This window comes from Magnolia sinica, chromosome 4 (genome assembly GCF_029962835.1).
Source record: "Magnolia sinica isolate HGM2019 chromosome 4, MsV1, whole genome shotgun sequence".
NCBI classification, from domain to species: Eukaryota; Viridiplantae; Streptophyta; class Magnoliopsida; order Magnoliales; family Magnoliaceae; genus Magnolia; species Magnolia sinica.
This window is the reverse complement of record NC_080576.1, coordinates 3,777,175-3,800,214: the sequence shown is the minus strand read 5'-3', so window position 1 is coordinate 3,800,214 and position 23,040 is coordinate 3,777,175. Positions and strand designations below refer to the sequence as shown.

Below are 23,040 nucleotides of genomic sequence, written 5' to 3'. Positions count from 1 at the left end.
TTAAAGGGGCACTGTTGTCACGAAGGCACTGGAACTAATGAACAGTCTAGATGAATGGATTGATAAGTCCAAGTGCCCCACTGCAACTAGGACCATTACAATTTACGGTGGTCCGAGAGCAATGAAGCATTTCTCTTCAAATATTACAGAAAGACCCATGTCTTTTTTTTTATATAAAATTTTTCAACCCAGCAACTAGATCAGTGCCTTCTATATCCTCTCCAACTAATTAAGATGGGATTTTTTTTAGCTCTCAAACTTCCTATATAAGCTCTATGTAGTAACCGTCATCGTTTTTTACTTCATGAAGTCCTCATTATCAGATTAGTCACTTGCTATTTTGGGCTCAACAGAAATCCACTGCAACCAACAGCTGTGGGCTGGTATCTGGCGTTGGTAGAGAAGAAATATCCAACGGTCATATATGAGGATGGAACAAGACCCAAATCCATCTAGTGTGCAGTTTATCTATGCGAATTCGAGCAAGGAGGAGATAAGGGAGTTGCAATGCAAGCATGTGTTTCACAAGGATTGCTTGGACACATGGCTAGAACACAAGTGAGCCACATGCCCCGTGCCGGAGCTCCGTCCTGCCGGACGGGGCCTTGATCGAAGAGCTGAAGTCCCGCTGCGGTGAGGAGCATCCGGGCCTATGATTTCATTCCTTTCATGGTGGTGGTCTTCATGTATTGCCATGGGCTAGATAATTCTGTTTTTTTTGTAAATGTTTTCACTTTTATTCAATAAAGTTTCAGCTACATTAGAATCGTTTAATCCCATTCCATCAATGCCGCAAAAACAATGTCCATGTTTTGGAAAGACGGCCTTACAAGCTTAAAAACCAGCTGGAAAACCGCCCTTTCGTGGGTCACTTACGGCGGTGAGTTCCCCAGAGATAACGCCTCCAACGGCCTTCAAACTCTCTATATTGTGCACTATGAACTGGCAAATGGTCCCACCAGATAGGCTTTGTAGGACATGGCCCTTCTTGCGTAGGGCGGCTCTCATCTCATCAGGAACTTCAAAGTGGTCCCCGCTTACCGTTGTCCAATTCTCATACTGCACCACATTCGGAATCAGCTGCAAAAACAAGAACACATTAATTTGAAAGCTTGGATGCTTATCTTGGAACTGTTTGGATGTACCCGACAATGCTGACCGCTGGATATATTTCGCATCTCTGTATCTCAGCCTTCGATCGCCAATAAACAGAACTTGTGAATGTTTTTAGGACTAATGAAGAAAATGCAAATTTTCATTTTCTCATCTGATCATTAATCGAAAAACTACCTCTCCCAAGTCGTAGGAAGTGTGCAGGATTTGGGACCTTCTGATAATGAATTTGATCTCTCTTCTCACCGAAAAGAAATGGGAAAGACAATCAAACTGGAAGTAGGATTAGGGTATGGAATTTTCGTCAAACCTGATGATACACCCTTGGACCCATAACTGAAGAAAGAGGATCCATTCCCTTTGCAAAGTGATTCAAGAACACCTCAATCGTCCCTGCGATGATCATTGCTCCTCCACTTGCACCCAACACTGCCTTCAGTTGCCCATCCTGTTAATCAATGAAACTGTCACCATCATGTGTTTGGACACACAATTGAACTGAATTACAATAACTAGTTCAGGAGTGCAATTTGGGAAGGCTATTACAAGCTTGTTAACTTCATTTCATATGAAGTGATTATTGCAATTCAATTCAGTAGTCATCCAAATTCATCCAATAACAGGTTACCTTGACAATGATGGCTGGTGTCATGGAAGATAATGGCCTTTTGGATGGCCTAACGAAATTTGCAGGGGCTGGCGGCGGATTGTTGGCCAAACCATTCCCGGGGATTGAAAAATCATCCATTTCATTGTTAAGCACTATGCCTGTACTTGGTGACAGAAACCGTGCCCCAAAGTATGCATTTATGGTGCTGGTCATCGAGACAGCATTCCGCTCACCATCAACAATGCACAAATGACTGGTGCCATGGTCATGAATTTGGTTCCACCTACAAGTAAAACACTCATTACAGTCGATACAAATCCAGATAATTAAAAATTAAAAAATTAAAAAACTCCGCCTACAAGACATTTTCACATGTGACTGCTAAACTGCTTGAATCCACTCTTAAGACATGTTTGGATGCACTTTAGAATTGAATTTTGACAATTTAGTTACATAAAGAGGAAATGGCCAAACAGTGACTAGTATTTAGATTAAGAACCCATCTCCAAATTGTAATTAAATTACTTTCATGTGGAACTTTTGTACTGAACTGAATTTTCGCTAAGTCCATTTCAGATTTTCATCCAAATGAAGCCTTAACGGGATCGACAAGCTTAAGGAAGAGAGAAAAGAGATGGAAAAAACACACATGAGGTCATTATCAGTCATGACATTTCATCATCATAATCATCTTAACCTTCTCTGAGCAATTCAGGGTCGGGTGTTAAAGATAGATCAGCAACAGTTTTACAATTGACAACTGTCCAAAATGTCGACGGGTTTAAGAACAGAGATTTATGATTATTATTTTTTAATTGTTATCAAGACTCTCTCATGGTTTTGCATATATACCAGTAAAATCGACTGTTTGAATTAGCAACATGTACCATTTTTCAAGGTAGTTCCGAATGGATCGGTTCTCTGTAACAGTTTCTATATTGGGTTTCTTTTCTTCTTCTTCTTCTTCTTCTTTTTTCTCTTTTTTTTTTTTTTTTTTTTTTTTTTAAAAATTTTTAACACACTGCCACACACTCACGCCATAGTGGGATTTCACCCAATATGGGTACTCGAACCCTTGACCAGGTTTGGAACTCCTAAGAGTGTACCACCGGAGCAAGAGCAAGGACCCAAGCGAGCAAGTAAACAACATTCTTACGATGATAAACGGAACCCAAAAGTTAGATTTTTGCAAACCATTAATCAAGCAGTGAAAAACAAATGTCAATCAAACGTCCCGAATTGGATAGTACTAAAAGAGAGATTTTCTCCTAGGAACAGTTCTGCGTGGGATGAGTTCTCAAAGGATTCTCACAGGTTCTCATGAGAACTTGTTCCAAGGAGAAGATTTCTCTGAAAACCAATATCATACATATAAAATGATTGATTTCATCATCAAGCATCAGAGGACGATTTTCCTTACTTGCCACCATAGTAAGGAGGATTAAATGTCATATTGTCGAGTAGGGTAGCCTTCAACTCCTCGGCAAACTTGGGTGAGAGCATATCAGAAAGAACTTTGGATACATTTACAAAATCCGGATCACTTAGATTCATCCTCATAGCAACCATGTGTTTCAATGCTTCGATCTCCCGATGAAGCCCCAGAGAGCCAGAAACACCTGAAGGGACTCCATATCAAAATACTCAAATCAGTATATCAATTAATCAAATAATCACAAACGATTTATTTTAATTTTAATGAATTATAAGACAAGTTGGGTTACTCACCTGAATTTGATAGTGTAGAAACCATAAGGTAATTAGGTTGGTTTGAATTCAAAAGTTCTATCAATTATATCAACGATATTATTATACATCTATTTTTATTAAATGGTGGGGCCCACCTTTGATTAACATCCTAGATGGCCAAATCCAAAATTGTCAAATAATTAAATTTTCTATTTTATATTTCTATCTTTTATTTCTTTTTTAAGATTCTGAAATTGAATGTCAAATAATTAATCGGAGTGGCTCACCGAATGATCGGATCATCCAGATTCTTGAGGTCTTATCATATTTTGCCTCTACACATTAGATAGATTGCGCGGATCTAACCACACATACACCGATGACCCATCTTGACCTTCTACGCCAAGTGATATCAATACTTGCACAAAAATATAAGATTCCTTTATTAAACACTTATAGATCTAACTAATGTGGCCCATCCGATGCTCAGATTGATCTGAAAATTAGCGCCCTTATATATTTTGGCCTTCGGGATCATATGATCCGTATAGATCTATCTTAATATAATCAGATTCCATCCATTCAATTTATTCCTAAAATATTACTAACCAGATATAAAATCATAAAAACATTACTTTATTAAAATTGACTCTACACACCTATACAATGATCGTGTGGATGATCCACACCATTCATTGTATAGATCAAGAAGAAATTAACAACATAAAAAAAAATTTAAAAGATCTAACGATTACAACTTTCCTGATCGAACCTTTTTAGAATCTCCTCTCGCTTATTCTCCAGAACTTCATATTTTTTATCCTAAATTTGAATTTTTTTATGACATTTGATAAAAAAAAATATTATTACTATTCCAAGAATCGATCCCTAAACTTCTCTCTCAACTAAGAATGTCTCTACCAACTCAACTATTAACTTATTTTTATATTTTTATTTAAAAATAAAATCTTTAAATATTTATTTTAATGCACCGAAATTTAGGGTTGTTATAGTCACTAATGTGCCATAGTTGTTGTTGATGTCTTAAATTTGAAAATGATTATGTATATAAACGATAGCTCGGAAAATTTTGAAAAATCTATATTTTATTGTTGGAACGTTTTGGTGTTTAATTCGGTAACATCGAAGATGTTCGATGCTATCAACAGTCTCTTGATGCCATCGAAGTCCCATCGAAAGATCGTCCAGAGTTATGTAGAGTTGCGTAAGTGCAGGATTTGTTTCCTATTTCCATTGTGATTGTCATAGAGGCTATATATATGGGTGTAATCGAGAATAGAGGGTATTTAAAGGGCGTTCTAATTTGTTCCAAAGGATTTTAAGGGCTTGTAAGGAAGATTCAAGGCCTGTTCAAATTGGGTAATTTCTATCTCTTGTAATTTTCTGCTTTCATAGTGTATTACTGTCCATAAGGGTTTTTCCACGTTATATTCAAAGTGTTTGTGATTAGACTTGATTATGCGATTGGAATACTTTACTTCATTCATCTCCGTGTCAGAGCTAACGTTGGGAAGCAGATTGACTATAAAAGCATAATATCAATGGCTTTTAATCCTAACTTTGAAATTGAGAAATACTCCGGGAAAAATAATTTTAAACTATGGAAGAACAAGATGACCAGTCTCCTAGTTTAGCAAAGATTGGATGATGCACTTCTTAAGAAGCGACCAAAAACTATGATAGATGATGAATGGAATAAGATGGATAAGAAAGCGAGAACCTCTATCCAATTTGTTTAACACATAAAGTTTTTAACAATATTATGAGAAAGAAAATCGCAGCAAGTACATGAGAGAAATTAGAGGACATTTATGCGAAGAAATATCTTGAAAATCATATGTACTTGAAGCTTCAATTGTTCAATCTAAAAATGACATATGGGGCTGATGTTGAGGCCCATATTAGTAACTTTAATAAGATTATTTTAAATTGATGGATTTGGAGAAAACGATGAAAGATGAGGATCGGATGTACATCCTGTTGAATTCTCTTCCTACTTCGTATGAGTCATTCAAGGACTCATTGTGCACCGGTTAAATTGACTATTAGCATCAATACTGTTATCTCGGTCTTTCAAGGAAAGGCGATGAGAAAGAAAATCGGTGACGTATGTGCCTCTACTGATGCATTGGTTACAAGGGGACATAATTCTAAGCGTGATAGTGGATTTTCTTGGCCGAGGTTCATATCCAAGGGCAAAGGCAAAGATAAGTTAAAGTGGTGGAATTGGGGAATGTCTGGGCACATGAATAATGATTGCACAAATCCTAAGGTTAAGAAAAAAAATTCAGAGGTTTTTTCCAAGGAACCCAACACTATAAAGCCTGATGTAAGTACAAGTGGTTATGACATATTGTTAGTGTCCATGGTCGGACACTTATATGATTATCGTAAGGATGAGTGAATTTTGGATATTGGGGCATCACATCACGTAACTCCTCATTAGAGTTGGTTCGCCAGTTATAGAGAGTGCAATTGTGGTTAGGTATTTATAGGAAATGATAATACCTGTAATGTGGTAGGTGTTGGATTGACGCACATCAAAATGTTTGATGGTATGGAGCGTAACTTGACCAAGGTGAGACACATTCCTGATATGAGGAAGAGCTTCATATCTCTTGGAGCACTTGAGGCGTTTGGGTACAAATTTACCAACTTTGATCGTGTTCTTAAAGTTTCAAAGGCGGCAATGTTGTCATGATGGCACCAGACCTAATGAACAATCTAGATGAATGGATTGATTAGTCCTAGTGCCCCAATGCAACTAGGAGCATTACAACATACGGTCCTCTCGAGAGAATGGAGCATTTCTCTTCAAATATTATAGAAAGACCCATGTCTTTTTTTCCTTTTTTCTTTTATTTTTTAATTTTTCAAGGAACCCGGCAACTATATCAATGCCTTCTATATTCTCATTAAGATTCATCTCTCTCTGAATATCTTCTCCAACTAAGATGGGATTTTTTTAGTTCTCAAACTTCCTATATATATATAAAGCTCGATGTAGTAACCATCATCGTTTTTTCCTTACTACTTCATTAAGTAGTCCTCATGATCAGATCAGTTACTTGCTATTTTGGGCTCAACAGAAATCCACTGCAACCAACAGCGGTGGGTTGGTATCTGGCGTTGGTCGAGAAGAAACATCCAATGGTCATAAATGAGGATGAACAAGACCCAAATCCATTGAGTCTGCAGTTTGTCTATGCGAATTCAAGCAAGGAGAAGAGATAAGGGAGTTGCAATGCAAGCATGTGTTTCACAAGGATTGCTTGGACACATGGCTAGAACACAAGTGAGCCACACGCCCTGTGCTGGAGCTCCGTCCTGCCGGACAAGGCCTTGATCGAAGAGCTGAAGAAGAAGCGGTCCCACTGCGGTGAGGAGCATCTGGGCCTATGGTTTCATTCCTTTCATGGTGGTGGTCTTCATGTATTGCCATACGCTAGATAGTTCTGTTTTTCTGTAAATGTTTTCATTTTTATTCAATAAAGTTTCAGCTACGTTAGAATTGTTTAATCCCATTCCATCAATGCCGCAAAAACAATGTCCATGTTTTGGAAAGATGGCCTTACAAGCTCAAAAACCAGCTGGAAAACCGCCCTTTCGTGGGTCACTTATAGCGGTGAGTTCCCCAGAGATAACGCCTCCAACGGCCTTCAAACTCTCTATATTGTGCACTATGAACTGGCAAATGGTCCCACCAGATAGGCTTTGTAGGACATGGCCCTTCTTGCGTAGGGCAGCTCTCATCTCATCAGGAACTTCAAAGTGGTCCCCGCTTACCGTTGTCCAATTCTCATACTGCACCACATTCGGAATCAGCTGCAAAAACAAGAACACATTAATTTGAAAGCTTGGATGCTGATCTTGGAACTGTTTGGATGTACCCCACAATGCTGACCGCTGGATATATTTCGCGTCTCTGTTATCTCAGCCTTCGGTCGCCAATAAACAGAACTTGTGAATGTTTTTAGGACTAATGAAGAAAATGCAAATTTTCATTTTCTCATCTGATCATTAATCAAAAAACTACCTCTCCCAAGTCGTAGGAAGTATGCAGGATTTGGGACCTTATGATAATGAATTTGATCCGTCTCTTCTCACTGGAAAGAAATGGGAAAGACAACCAAACTGGAAGTAGGATTAGCGTATGGAATTTTCGTCGAACCTGATGATACACCCTTGGACCCATAACTGAAGAAAGAGGATCCATTCCCTTTGCAAAATGATTCAAGAACACCTCAATCGTCCCTGCGATGATCATCGCTCCTCCACTTGCACCCAACACTGCCTTCAGTTGCCCATCCTGTTAATCAATGAAACTGTCACCATCATGTGTTTGGACACACAATTGAACTGAATTACAATAACTAGTTCAGGAGTGCAATTTGGGAAGGCAATTACAAGCTTGTTAACTTCATTTCATATGAAGTGATTATTGCAATTCAATTTAGTAGTCATCCAAATGCAGCCTCAATATTTTCAGGTTGGAGAGAAACAGGTTACCTTGACAATGATAGTTGGTGTCATGGAAGATAATGGCCTTTTGGATGGCCTAACGAAATTTGCAGGGGCTGGCGGCGGATTGTTGGCCAAACCATTCCCGGGGATTGAAAAATCATCCATTTCATTGTTAAGCACTATGCCTGTACTTGGCGACAGAAACCGTGCCCCAAAGTACGCATTTATGGTGCTGGTCATTGAGACAGCGTTCCGCTCACCATCAACAATGCACAAATGACTGGTGCCATGGTCATGAATTTGGTTCCACCTACAAGTAAAACACTCATTACAGTCGATACAAATCCAGATAATTAAAAAAAAAAAAAAAAAACCTCAGCCTACAAGACATTTTCACATGTGACTGCTAAACTGCTTGGATCCACTCTTAAGACATGTTTGGATGCACTTTAGAATTGAATTTTGACAATTTAGTTACATAAAGAGGAAATGGCCAAACAGTGACTAGTATTTAGATTAAGAACCTATCTCCAAATTGTAATTAAATTACTTTCATGTGGAACTTTTGTACTGAACTGAATTTTTGCTGAGTCCATTTCAGATTTTCATCCAAATGAAGCCTTAACGGGATCGACATGCTTAAGGAAGAGAGAAAAGAGAAGGAAAAAACACACATGAGGTCATTATCAGTCATGACATTTCATCATCATAATCATCTTAACCTTCTCCGAGCAATTCAGGGTCGGGTGTTAAAGATAGATCAGCAACAGTTTTACAATTGACAACTGTCCAAAATGTCGACAGGTTTAGGAACAGAGATTTATGATTATTATTTTTAATTGTTATCAAGACTCTCTCATGGTTTTGCATATATACCAGTAAAATCGACTGTTTGAATTAGCAACATGTACCATTTTTCAAGGTAGTTCGGAATGGATCGGTTCTCTGTAACAGTTTCTATATTGGGTTTCTTTTCTTTTTATTTTTATTTATTTATTTATTATTTTTTTTTAACACACTGCCACACACTCACGCCGTAGTGGGATTTCATCTAATATGGGTACTCGAACCCTTGACCAGGTTTGGAACTCCTAAGAGTGTACCACCGGAGCAAGAGCAAGGACCCAAGCGAGTAAGTAAACAACATTCTTACGATGATAAATGGAACCCAAAAGTTAGATTTTTGAAAACCATTAATCAAGCAGTGAAAAACAGATGTCAATCAAACGTCCCGAATTGGATAGTACTAAAAGAGAAATTTTCTCCTAGGAACAGTTCTGCGTGGGATGAGTTCTCAAAGGATTCTCACAGGTTCTCATGAGAACTTGTTCCAAGGAGAAGATTTCTCTGAAAACCAATATCATACATATAAAATGATTGATTTCATTATCAAGCATCAGAGGACGATTTTCCTTACTTGCCACCATAGTAAGGAGGATTAAATGTCATATTGTCGAATATGGTAGCCTTCAACTCCTCGGCAAACTTGGGTGAGAGCATATCAGAAAGAACTTTGGATACATTTACAAAATCCGGATCACCTAGATTCATCCTCACAGCAATCATGTGTTTCAATGCTTCGATCTCCCGATGAAGCCCCAGAGAGCCAGAAACACCTGAAGGGACTCCATATCGAGAAAGAATATTTAAAATCTGTGATGTGAAATGAGAGAAACGTTACATGGATGCTTGAAAATATAGTCTCCTATGCGGAAACAGATGCCGCCTTTGGATGTACAACTGAACTGGAATGTGGAAATTCACTTCTGCAAGTGCAACTGAACAGATCGTAGATCCTAGTATTGATAATGTAGTAAGCTGCAAATTGCAGTTATGTTTCTTTCAAATCCAACTTTAAAGTAACTTAATTGTAATTTATATCCTCTTACATCTACATGAATAATGCTGTGGATTCCTCTTATGTTAAAAAGTAAAAAAAGAGGGGGAAATCGATGTCCTTTATCTAACATTTCCTCAAAAAAGAGTAAAACTATTTCCCCAAGAAACCTGTTAAACCATTTCCCATAGAAAACAGCACTCATAATCAAACAACGAAATTACTGTTGGATTCGAAAATTCTCGATTTCCCAAGGATTCCACCTCCTTTAGTCATTTTCACCTTATTGAGCTAATTATTGCAATTCAATTCAATTGTACATCCAAACACAGCCTTAGCCAATGTAGAAAATGCAATGTCCATACACTCCAACTGACAAATATCTAAATACAAATGCAGATTAGTCTTTTTTACTGTAACAGTGCATACATGCTAAAAAAATAAGATGGAAAAGATTCTTACTAGTATCATTCCAGCGCCACCAGATGAAGGTGGAGGCATGCCGAGTATCTTAAGCCCCAAGATATCGGCAGAGATCGGTTCCTTCACCTTAACTCGATACATTTCCAAGTCTTTCATTGTTAGTACCCCTCCAGCCTTTCGAACATCTCTAACCAACTTGACCCCAATAGAGCCATTATAAAATGCCGCCGGCCCGTGTATTGAAATGGCTTCTAGTGTCCGTCCCAACTTCTTATTGCGACAGACATCGCCCGTCTTCAACAGCTTCTTGTTTGACGTAAATATCTCTTTCAGTCCCTCATCGGCGAGAATCCCGGCTTCTGTTCTAACCATCTGGAAATGTAGATACGGAGATACTCTAAATCCTCTTCGAGCAAGATAGGCAGCCGGCATTACTAGTCTCTTCCATGGAAGTCTTCCATGTCGGTTCCACGCTTCGTGAAGGCCTGCAAGTTCTGCTGGAACCGCTACAGAGAGTGCACCACTTGCTTTTAAGGTTGCATTGTTGGCATACATGTTCTGTAAACATCCTTAAAGAAACTTTAGATTAAACAGTTTTTGAAATTCAGTAATGTGCAATTTGTTGATCTTGATGTGATAGTCTGAATGTGGGGCTCATGATTTGATGATTCTGCACCATTCCTATGATGGGGTGCACCTTGTGTTGGTAATGCCCATTGGAAGATCTTTATCCATCAATAAGAAAAAAAAATATTAATTGTCCAAAAATGCTAATGGATGTTTATGATATTGCAAACTGTCCAAAAATGCTAATGGATGTTTATGATATTGCAAACTAGAGGATGTTTTGGGCACACCCAATTGGTGGTGGGGCCCATCATATCTACATTGTTGATCAAAGAACTCTAGGCCTAGCTTGTATTGAGTGGGAGTATAAAGATGCTATTGGAGTCCTAATTGAATGGCTACCAGAGTCTAATCTCTATCATTCTCCATTGCCTGTTGGTATATGGCCCACCAACCCAGTGGTCCTGATCATGTGCAAGTATCACTTTACTACAGATGTTTTAGTGTTTCAATTTTAAAAAATGTAACAGAAATCTAAGTACCTGAGAAGCAAGCAATGGAGCAGTTTCTCTCATATCAAAGGCTTCTGAAATTCCAGCTGCTGATCTGACCAGCATGAAAGCACCTCCTCCAATGCCACTCGATGCTGGGCTTACGACGCCCAAGCAAAAAGTGGCTGCGATTGCTGCATCAACGGCATGGCCTCCTTCACGAAGAACGTCTCTCCCAATTCTCGAACACCGTCCATCATCCGTTGCAACTGCTCCATTTTTAGCTACAATTTGCTCACGTCTATTTGTGATCAAGTCATTCAAACTAGAAAGACTTGAATTGGGCAGAGACAACAGCACGATGAGTGCAATGGTGGGCCACAACATCAAGAGAGCTGCAACGACAACCATTGATCTAAGTCATGAATTGCCTTGTCCTAGCTATTTGGAGTCAGCTTAGTGATGAACTGAACATGGTAACTCGAAAAACTCGACTCGGTCGGATTTTGAGTTGACTCGAAAATTAGACTGATACATTCATCTGCAGGTCCACATATGTACTTTGATCCTATTGGCGTTTGTCAACTGTTCTCCATCGTGTGGCCCACAGGATGAGTGGATTCGTCTGATTTTGAAATCGGATTGCGTACTGAGTTACTCAATACGCTCTTATCGTACTGGGTAAACTCAGTTGGGCCCACCTTGAATGTATGTGGTCCATCCAAGACGTCCATCTGTTTTTACATCTAATTTAAGGGGTTGATTCCAAAAATTAAGCATATCCAAAGATCAAGTGGATCATACCACAGGAAACAGTGGGGATAATGATTTCCACCGTTGAAACCTTACTAGGCCCCACAGTGATTTTTATTTTTTTAATCATCAAACCTGTTCATAATATCATACGGACATGGATGAAGGGAAAAGACAAATATAAGCTTGATCCAAAACTTCTGTGGACCCCAAGAATTTTTCAATGGTAAATGTTCAATTCGACTGTTTCCTTTGGTGTGGTCCATTTGAACATTATACATGCTTCATTTTTGGGCTAAAAACCTAAAATTATCTGATAAAATGGATGGACGGAGCGGATAAAATACATAAATCATGGTGGACCTCACAGAGTTTACTCGTACGCTAAGCGGAGTGAGTTACTCACTACGCAATCCGCTTCCTCTGATTTTTGTATTAGGAGTTCCTTGTGGTGGGACCGACCATTTGGATGGGTTGGATGTTGTTTGCACTTGACACGTGTATATTTATGCACTAGTTCAACGAAAACACTATCGTGCAACTGTACCCACCGTAATATTTATTTGCCATCAAAACGGTTGATAGGTCACACATACTGGATGAAGAGAGAACAGGGCTATCAGCTTCATCCAAAACTTTTACGGCCTACAACAAGTTTTTAATGGTCAATCAACACTGTTTGTTTCATGTAGTGTGGTCCACCTGAGGTCTAGTTCTATTGATTTTCGTCCACGTCCTACTGGAAAAATCGATGGACGGCGTGGATATACGACACATAAATCACGGTGGGCCCCACAGGGATCCACCGAAGCCGCCTCCCTTTACATGGGCTAACTCAAGTGATGGACGGATTGAATGTGACATGCACTCTATGGTGGCATATGTGGTGGAAATGCCCGCGCTGGAAAGAGAAGACACGTGTCACTATCACACGGATAGCGTATGTGGTGGCCCAATCCCCGTTCTGGAAAGAGGGACGCGGATTGATAGTTGTTAGCTGTCCATCTGTTTTTTCATATCATTTTGATGCAAGAGAAAAAAAGAAGGTTGGATCCGAATCTCAAGGCAGCCATACACTAACAATGAAACCTATCCCGGCCTCACATGTCACGGCAACACGGATAGAGCGAATCTCATGCTATGGGCATTACTGCTCTTCTTTTTATCGTTTTCTCTTTCTTTACTTTTTAAGATGCTGATATAGAGGCGGCTTTGGTAGGTGGGTGGGATACCTGATCGTGGGGCCCACTTTGATGTATGTGCCTCATATCCCCTCAGTACAGTCCATTGGTTTTGAAAACTAATTTTAGAACATGAATACGGAAATAAAGCATATCCAAATATCAAGTGGACCACAATACAGGAAACCGCACGATCAAGCTGATATTTGTGTGGCCTCTTCGTCAAGTCATCCAAGTCTTTGTGACCTTATCAACAGGTTCAATGGAAAATAAAAATTCTGGTAGGCCCTATTAAGTTTTTAATGGTAGGGATTCAATCAAGACTGTTTCCTATGGTATGATCCACTTGGACCTGCTTCGGTTGTGGGATCATGCCTTATACTTAAAGTGAGCTGTCAAAATCGATGGACGGTGTGGATGTAAGGCGCTTACATCAAAGTGGGCTCAAAGTCAGGGATCCACCGACCTCGCTGTATATGGGGATCCACATAAAAGGCGCTCCTGATATGATGGGTACGATTATATTCGTGGGGGACCTTGCGCAGGAACTTCCTGCGAAAGCTTTCGCAGGAAATCCGCGTCCGCCATTGTTACACGTGTTTGGGATCTAAACCGCCTTTACGCTGGGCCATTAATTTGGGGAGTAGATCAGGTGTTACACGGGTAGCATCGTAGTTGGTGTTTCCCTTACTGTGGGACCCACATTGATGTATATGTTGTATATCCACACCGTCCATCCGTTTATACAGACCATTTTAAGACATGGGGACCAAAGATTAGGCAGATCCATAACTCAGGCGGACCACACCACTGGAAACAATGATGATTGACCATTAAAAGCTTCCCGGGGGCACAAAAGCTTTGGATCAAGCTGATATTTGTGTTTTCCCTTCATCCAGATCTGTGACTCCTTATCAACAGGCTATATGGCTAATAAAAATTACGGTGGACGTTCAATGATCCATAGGAAGCTTTTAATGGTGGACGTTCAATAACTCATGTTTCCTTTGGTGTGGTCAATATGAGATTTGGATCTACTCCGGATTTCGAACCATGTCTTTAAATGAGCTTAAAAAACTGATGGACGGCGTGGATATACAACAAATACATAAACGTTGGCCCCACAGTCACGGAAACACCCACTACTGTGTTAGCTAACCTCATCCTCTCCCATTAATTTGATTCTCTAGCGCAAAAAAAGAGAAAATTACCACTGTGAATGCTACCTTTATCCATCGTCTTTTATTAGGATTCCAAAAGTTACCTTCCCACCTTAGACCTTGCACATACGGACAGAACATTTCAGGACGAAAATACCCTTGCTTTTCACATAGCATTGCACGTACGGACAGCGGTATTTTCGTCTTCAAAATGCTCTGTCCGTACGTACAACGGTACAAGGTCTAAGTTGGTAAGGTAAGTTTTGCACGGTTCATAAAAGACGCTGGATAAAAGGTGGCGTTTACAGTGATAATTTTCTCCGCAAAAATCAAACCTGGGCAAATCATGTGCTAGCTGAATAAAACTGACTAAATTGTAGAGACGTCAGTGTCTCCACAAGATGAACGGCGTGGATCTCAAATGTAACCGTAGCACGCGTGGAGAGTATCCATGCTCATCGTGCTCCCTGGCGGTGAGATGGACGGGCTTGATGGCATACATGCGTACATGACACGAGTGCACAGACCATCCATCAGGGAAGGGCCAACGTCGGCATGCCCTGCCTCGAAAATAAATAGCTATCGACGCATGAGGACGGCCAAACTTGAATTAGAAAAATCGACGGCTGGAAAAAAAGAAGGGAAGAGCAAAGGCCCATATTCAATACAAGTGTGGCCAGGTTGTGGAGTGGACCATTCTGATCTTTACCTCATGAATGGACCAGATCTCACACTCATGAGCCATGCCACGCCGTCCATCTCACGTGAGGAAGCAGGCATATGATTTCTAACTACTTACCGGACATGATCTTCAAGACCTCGATCGGACGGCCGAACTTCCTCTGCCGGCTCGCTCGAACAAAAGCCCCGCGAGAATGAGGACGCGCAGTAGGAGAACCTACCAAAACACCGACATCCACGTTGTACTTTTCTTTATAGAGAAGGCTTTTTTGTCTATATGGCCCTATACTACGTTGCTGTCGCGTCAAGATCTCATATGTATCAGACTTAAGTTTGTAGGATTGATGTCACTTTTTAATTTTTGGAGGACAAGAACGCCCATTTATCAAAGTTGCACATCTAATTGTGGGAAAAGAGAACTATCCTTTTAAAAAGGACATGTCCCCACCCAAAATTGAAATTTATCCTACCTCTTAACCAATTTGATTAATTTATTTTAGTCGAACAATCATGAATTCATAATAGAATTTTTTCTATTTCTTTGTTTGAAGTTCTCTATAATTTACAACTACACTAACATTGTGTATTAATTTTGAACTTTTTTATCTTGTGTGGTTCATTTGTGATGAGTTTTTATTTCAAAGTTGGACTGACGAGAAACGGCTGGATTTACTTCACAACAACCTAGTGGGTTGTACATAAGATGTTGATATATTTAAAATATGAGACCCTTTCATACCAGGGTCATTTAGTTTTTCCCTATTCGTTAGTTTTTTTTTTTTTCACGAGAAGGGAGGATGGTGTTTTTTTATTACTTTCATTATTCCTTCATTTCTTCTTCCTTCCTTGGTTTCTTTTATAATTATTTTTTAGTTTTTTTATAAAAAAAATTAATATGAATAGCGGGAGTTTGTAAAAAGGAATAGAGTCTGGAAGAATACTATAATGGATGATTTTTTTATAATGGAATTATTTAGTAATGGATGAATTTTGTAATGCACAAATTTTGTAATGAAAAAAATATTATAATTGATGAATGTTGTAATGAATGAATTTTTATAATGAAAGAATACTAAGATGGAAATATATTGTAATGGATAAATGTTGTGTGGTGGATCATCGATATTTATTGTAAATCGCACATGTTCATCGTAGATCGCTGATATTTTTACTGTGTGTAAGACCCGTATCTTAGTCCGTACTGTTCCGTCGACTGCCGTGATCCTTCCCGTCGAATTCCGGCAACCTGCGACATATAATCGATGTTTGCGCGTGATCCTAAGTCGTATCCAGTAGAATTTAGTCGGCTTAATTCGAGACTTATACCATTGTGACCGCACCGTCGCCGCGGTTCCGGTGCCACGTCTTACGCACTGATCCGATACCCTGACAGGAAAATGTGAGCCGGCGTTTATTTCGAGAAAACACTGCGCGTTGCAATCCCAAGAGAATCTCTACATCATGTCTCATCAATCAATCACTCCATCAATCAATCACATCACATCATGTCAAGTACAAGAGCAACCCATGCTTCCTTTCTCCACAAGTCAAGCAAACCCAAAAGTCAACCAATCCATCACCTCACCCATCACTCCCATCCATCACCCATCTCCCATCACTTTTCTTTCAACCACCCCCTCTCTCTCCTTCCCTTCACAAATTCCAAGTAACCAAAATGAGCTCACGTCCAAGCTCTTCCATGAGAGAAAAGTGAGTTGTGTGGCCCACCTTTCCATCCCAAAAATCTTTCATCCTAGCCATTCATTTCCCATCCTCCCCATCAAAGTGAAGCACTAGGAGACTGGTGTTCCAACGGACCGAGAAGATCGAACGGTGGGTACTTCTATAGGCTAGTTTTCATATTTTTATGATGGGCCAAGTGAGGCCTACCGATCGATGGTATGGATCTCACTTTGGACCCTAAGATGTGGCTGATGGCCCACCTTGATTATCATGATCATTCCATGATGGGGCCATTCTCCATGGACCCCACCATGATGTTTACCTTCTAGCTTGAAATGAGGTCATCTAGGCCTTCCATCTTGGTGGAGAAGTAATCTCCACCGTTGATTTTTGACTTGATGGGCCCACCTGTATTGGGACCCACTCGATGTATGATTAAATGCCTAAAAGGGAGGGCCCATAGTGCCGGGGTCCCTCCATCGCAAGTATGTCTCTCTTTCTCTCTCTCTCTCTCCCTCTCTTTTTCATTTTTTTTCATGTGAGGATGTGGCTGCGTGGCCCACTCGGATGGACCCCACCTTGGTGTATGTCTTATCCACACCATACGTGCATATGGTGGCCCACCTGGACAACACGTATGAAGGTGGGGCCCACCTTAATATGTGTTGTATCCAAAACCGGCCAGCGTCCCTGACGCTGGACGTCAAAGTGAAGTGTGAGCTGACAGTGGGTGTACTAACGTTTAAAAAAAGGGGGTTTTGGGTGGGCTGCTCATGCAGGCCCCACCTTGATATATATTTTTGATCCAAGCCGTCCATCCCCTTTCCTACCTCATTTTAGGCCTTGAGCCGAAAAATGGAGTCAATTCGATGTTCTTGCGGTCCATATTATAGAAAATATCAATTTTTACCGTTAAAAATTGACTAGGACCCACTTTGAGCCAAAACATGGCGCATATTGGGCTCATTTGGACGGTCTTGAGCCATGGAATCTAATGGGTAGAGTGGATTCACCTGATGCAGGCCCTACCATAGAAAAACTTCAGAAAAAATTATTTTTTTAAAAAAAAGATAATACAAGGAGCAGTTGCTGCTGCTGTTGACCGACCGAGGACGCCAGCATCGTCCTACTGCGCATGAACGGTGGACAGGGACCGTGGGTCCCATCCATGGGCCCCACCATGATGTTTGTTGCTCATCAAAACCGTGCATTTACTAGGTCCCCTTTGGGACAGTGGGACCCCCAAGAAATTAGCCGTATACAGCTTAGGTGGCCCACACAGGAGGGAAAAGTGTTGATTAAACGTCCACCGTTGGAGCCCCTTTGCGTGTCACAGAAGCTTTGGATCAATTTGAAATTTGTTTTTCCTATTCATCCCGATCCGTGGGACCTTATCAGCAGATTGGATGGCAGATAAACACTATGATGGGCCCCACGTGGACCCACCCTGCTCAACATGGAGATCTGCCAGCGTCTAGACTCTCTAGACGCTGGGAAGTCTCTGATTTTATATATATATAATATTATAATATATTACATTATATTATGTTATACTATATATAATATAATATACTATATTATATCAGGTGGTGGGCCACACCCTCGTGATGTCTCCACCGAGTACAACCAGCCGTCCATTGTTGGACGTTGGATGCTAGGTGGCTATATAATATATATTATTATATATTATATATATATAGCATTGTATTGTATTAAATATATATATATATATATTAGATTTTATAGGATTGTGGTGGCCCCACGGTGGAACCCACCATGATGTATGTGTCTTCCCCACACTGTCCACTCCCTTGGCTGGACGGTCAATGGACCCCGCCTTTGATGTATGGGTTCCATCCAAACCGTCCATCCTGATGGCGGGCTAGCCTTAAGGCTTGAGACTAATGAGGCAGATCTGCCTATCAAGTGGACTACACAACAAAAGGCAGTGGAGGATTGAACGTCTGCCCTTGGAACCTCCCTGGTTCCACAAGTCTTGATAAATCTCATATTTATTTATTATTTATTTTTGGTCTGTGTGACCTTATTAAATAGATTGGATGGTAGATACATGTTATGGTGGGCCCCACATGGGACCACTCATGTATGTTTTGTAATCTACAACTTCCATTAGTGTGGACTCCACAATGAGGAATGTACTTCATCTATGCTGTCCATCCCTATGGGACCCACCGTGATGCATGTGTTGTATCCAAACTGTCCAACCATTTGGCAAGGCCCATTGTGATGTATTAGGGCCCATGGGTTGAGGCCCATTGTGACGTATAAGGGCCCGTGGGATTGAGGCCCATTGTGATGTATTCAAGGCCCGTTATTAAGGCCCACCTTGATGTGTATGAGGGCCTGTTATTGAGGCCCACCGTCATGTGTATAAGGCCCGTTGTTGAGGCCACCTTGGTATATATGTAAGACCCATATGATTAGGCCCATGGTGATGTATTTGGGGCCCATGGGTTGAGATCCATTGTGATGTATTAGGGTCCATGGGTTGAGGCCCGTTGTGATGTGTTTTTGGCTCATATGTCGTGGCCCATTTGATATATTTTCAGCCCATGTGATAAGGCCCATCTTGAGGTATTTGTGGCCTGCATGGCTAGGCCCAATGTGGTATACATGCGGCTCAATGCAAGAAATGTGCAGACAATGTGTGTTCTTTGTTGAGGGTCAAATATTGCATATCAGACCCATTTATTGCATGGATTTACAAGCATGATACCGTTTAATAGCCTGATTTAATTGTATTTGTGATGCAGGGCGTCTTCATGAGCTTGGACTGGGAAAGGACACTAAAAAGCATGGATTTACCGATCTGATGACACTAAAGCATGGGACGGACTCTAGAAGACCAAGAGCGACGAAATTATACACCAGGGGTCCGCGGAAATCGAGGAATCGAAGCTCAAGTGGCCTGAAAAGTGTCCAGAATGCAAGATCATAGGGTTCCCACCATCCGATCAGTTCGAAACTTCATACGTGGCCTGAGGACCATAAAGGAACCGTACACGTAAAATTTCAGCTCCTGGATCACTGTTAAAGTGGCCCAACGGACAGATCAGCCCACAAATTACTGATCTGGAGCCCACCTGATCTCTGGATACACCTCATCTTCGGTTTCAATGCCTTAAATCGTGTGAAGAACCAGATGGACGGAGTAGATTTCTCACAAACATCTCTGTGGGACCCATACAGTAGTGCACGTACACGTTGTGCAGGTGCACCGGGCGCGCACCAAAAATCCAAACCTCGGTCAGCAAGCGCTGACCGAGCTCTCCTTCTCCGATTCAAATTCCTCCCTGCGGAAGGAAGAAAATCTTGCGGCTCTTTCCTGTGGGCCCCACCCATTGGCCAAATAAAGAATCCAAGCCATTCATCGAGTCCATAACGGCCTGCTCACTAAGTCCTAGGCGACAGAATTTGACGATACAATGGATATTGATCTCTAGCTGCCCCAAACGTGCGACGGACGGCTGAATGAAATCATCCCTGGACCGCACCGATTTTTATCCAAAAATAGTGAATCCTACCTGTTTTTTCGAGCTGATATGAATGGACGGTGTGGATTTCCAAAAACGAAAGCCATGTGGGCCCCACCATCAGCCAGCGTAAGTACGTAACGCACTCTGTTTCGCAACCGACGCCGTCCGGTTTTTGCGGCAGATTGTGCGCTCGTGGGGCCGATCGGACGGACGATCTGAACCGTTCATCATGAAGGTCTGCTCGAAAGCTCCCAGAGGACGTTGTCCTTTTGGAAGGAAAGCAAAGAAGAAAAATAGGGGAAGACTCCGAACTGGCTGTTGTGCGTAAAGGGCGTCTCCGCAGCCAAGTCGTCCGCGGACTCCGACCTTCCGCACAACCTCCTGCTCTATATGAGGGAAGAAGTGGATTCGGAGAGGGGGATGGGAGAGTTTTGGAAGGCTTGAACGGGGCATCTGGGGTTGGAAGAAAAAAAAAAGAAAAGAAAAAGCGTAGTTTTTGGGAAGGGAGGCCGCGGTTGAAGGAAGAGGAGTCCCGGCAGCAGATGCACGTTTTGAGCATTAGTTTTTGGAAACTCAGGCCACGTGAGGAGAGAAAGGAAGGAAGGTGCTGGAGTGCACGGCTGGGAAGAGTTTTGGGTTTTGTTTTCTTGAGGAAAGGAGTTGGACGTGGGAGCTGATCCGGTTTTTTTTTAGACAGAGAGCACAGGTGGTCTGCTGCTGTAATTGTTTGGAGAAGGATTGAAGAGACGTGTCCAGAGGTTGGCTTGGCTGGAACATGATGCTGGAACGGGAGAGCGTGAAGAAAGAATAAGTGTTTTCTTCTTTTCTTTTCTTTTCCAGTTTATTTTTATTTTGTTGCTTAATCCCATCCATGTGTGGCTAATCCTCTTAGCTAGGGCTAAGAGGTGAAGCCTGTAGCGAGATGGGAGACACTATTTCACGCATTTAATTTGAATTTCTGAACTGAACTTGGTTTTAAGTTGATTATTAAAAGAATATTTTCTCAGTCTTTAATGGTCTGTTGTGACTGAATTACAAAGATGTTTTGATGGCTTTGAATATCTCTTTTTATCTTTTGATGTTTATGACGTCAGGAGGCCCTGCTGTTCACCATCGTCTCCTGGGCATGGTTGGATGATAGTACTCTTCCTAACTTTCATGTACTTTTGATTGGTTGGTAATTAGTTTAATCCTGTTGTTTGCTTTGTCTCTTGGGCATGGTTAGATGATGGAATCCATTCTAATTCATATACCTTTCATCTCTTGAAAACCAGATCAAGTAGTTCAGTTTGAATTCCATAATCCTTGATGCAGGCATAAGATCTCCCTGATCTCTACAAGTGGATCCTCTGAATCCCTAGTTTCCTTCCCTTGAATTTCTTAGAGTTTTACATCAATCTCTCACCATTATTCATCAAATTCTATTTGGTTTAGGTCACATCTTAGTCTGGTTCTATTTCTACCTAGTTTCAGGAAACGTACAGGTATCAGTCCCTGTGGATTCGACCTCGGTCTTACCGAGTTTATTACTACATCACAACCCTATACTTGGGGAGTGAACAAGTTTTTGGCGCCGTTGCCGGGGACTGATAGTTACGATTTTCTGAAATTAATTAGTTTTAGAATTAGGATAAGATTAGGATTTTATTAACTTTAGTTTTAGATTTTTTCTATTTGATTTTTAGAACTAACTTGTTTCCTGTTTTGTAGGATCCTGACATAAAATCTCTAAATTGGTAATTCTTTCCTAAATTCTCTACTTTTTCTTTTTATAGAATTAGGGTTTAGATCTTAGAAACTTTCTAATTCTAGTATCCTCTGTTCTGTAGGAAATAGGTTATTTTTAGAATTTAGGTTATTTAGAAATTGACTTTCTATTTTGGTTCTAGTAACTTTCTAATTCTAACACTTTTAGAAACTAATTTTGTTTCCTAATTTATTTTTAGAATATCTGTTTAGAAACTAACCTTCTTATTTTATAGGCCTTTAAGATAGAAATCTCTAATTCGGTACACTCCTTCCCTACTTTCTATTTTTTTAAATTCTCCTTTAGTAATTTACTTTCTAAGTTAGGACTCTCCTAATTTATTTTAGAAATTTTCATCTTCTCTTAGGAATTCTTTCTTTTAGAAGCTAGTTCACTTCTATCTTTCTTTTAAGGATTGTTTTTCTCCTTTTTAGAATCTAACTTATTTTGTTTTATTTTGCAGGTCCTTAACTTAGGGGCTTCAATTTGGTAATTTCTTTCCAACTCTCTTTTTCTTTCTAGATTTTCTTTTCCTTTCTTAGGATTAGGTTTTTAATTGAGGGCTGCGAGTGTTTTCATGCCCAAGTGGGCCCGTGACGACACTCGACGTCTCTTAACGAAGGAGGATTGGTTGAGGGGTTGACTATCCATCGCAGGACTAGACACCACTCGAAATCCCCCGAGTTAATTGAAGTTATGGCTGAAGACCAACTTCCTCTACTTCCACACAGGGTGGAGGATAACCATGATGAGAATGAGGTGCAACAGGCACCCCCGCCTCGTACTCTACGAGATTTTCTACAACCGGCGGGAGTGAGTACGCCCTCATGCATGATTTTTCCGAAAACACAGACAAATGGACATCAAGCCAGGAGTTATCCAACTCCTTCCCAAATTCCATGGACTTGAATCAAAGTCCATATTTACATTTGAAAGAGTTCGATGAAATAATAGCTACATTATGTTTTCCTAATGTATCCTTAAATATCGAGGTGAATCTTAATGTTGACATAAAAGAGAAAGCTAAGACGTGGTTACATTCACTGCGTCCTAGATCCATTGGCACATGGAACGATATGCAGAGGGAATTCATAAAAAATTCTTCCCACATCATAAAACGATT

General features: G+C 40.6%; 2 protein-coding genes across 3 annotated transcripts; both read right to left on the bottom strand.

Moving 5' to 3' along the window:
* Window positions 1-707: 707 nt before the first annotated feature.
* LOC131242187 (putative inactive glutathione hydrolase 4) lies at window positions 708-3,345 on the bottom strand. Its single transcript, XM_058240667.1, has 4 exons — window positions 3,144-3,345; window positions 1,742-2,006; window positions 1,424-1,561; window positions 708-1,080 (listed from the first exon to the last, which is right to left on the bottom strand). The coding sequence occupies exons 1-4, from the start codon at window positions 3,290-3,292 to the stop codon at window positions 835-837; spliced, it is 798 nt and encodes a 265-aa protein (XP_058096650.1). The 5' UTR covers window positions 3,293-3,345; the 3' UTR covers window positions 708-834.
* Window positions 3,346-6,774: 3,429 nt separating this feature from the next.
* On the bottom strand, window positions 6,775-15,223 carry LOC131242186 (glutathione hydrolase 1-like). 2 transcript variants are annotated; one of them, XM_058240666.1, is made up of 7 exons: window positions 15,109-15,223; window positions 11,267-11,610; window positions 10,197-10,715; window positions 9,315-9,550; window positions 7,943-8,207; window positions 7,605-7,742; window positions 6,775-7,258 (listed from the first exon to the last, which is right to left on the bottom strand). In XM_058240666.1, exons 1-7 carry the CDS (start codon window positions 15,113-15,115, stop codon window positions 7,013-7,015), a joined length of 1,755 nt encoding a protein of 584 aa, XP_058096649.1. In that variant the 5' UTR covers window positions 15,116-15,223; the 3' UTR covers window positions 6,775-7,012. The 2 variants fall into 2 exon arrangements, with proteins under 2 accessions (XP_058096649.1, XP_058096647.1); XM_058240664.1 differs by lacking the exon at window positions 15,109-15,223 and having other exon boundaries at window positions 6,776-7,258; window positions 11,267-11,641.
* Window positions 15,224-23,040: the final 7,817 nt, after the last annotated feature.

Coding starts and splice junctions, on each gene's coding strand:
- LOC131242186 (XM_058240664.1), bottom strand. CDS start 11,626: ATGGTTGTCGTTGCAGCTCTCTTGATGTTGTGGCCCACCATTGCACTC. Junction 9,551..10,196: donor GTGGCGCTGGAATGATACTA/GTAAGAATCTTT, acceptor TTCACATCACAG/ATTTTAAATATTCTTTCTCG. Junction 7,259..7,604: donor GTCCAAGGGTGTATCATCAG/GTTCGACGAAAA, acceptor TTGTTTTTGCAG/CTGATTCCGAATGTGGTGCA.
- LOC131242187 (XM_058240667.1), bottom strand. CDS start 3,292: ATGGTTGCTATGAGGATGAATCTAAGTGATCCGGATTTTGTAAATGTA. Junction 2,007..3,143: donor CCTCCTTACTATGGTGGCAA/GTAAGGAAAATC, acceptor TTTTACTTGTAG/GTGGAACCAAATTCATGACC. Junction 1,081..1,423: donor GTCCAAGGGTGTATCATCAG/GTTTGACGAAAA, acceptor TTGTTTTTGCAG/CTGATTCCGAATGTGGTGCA.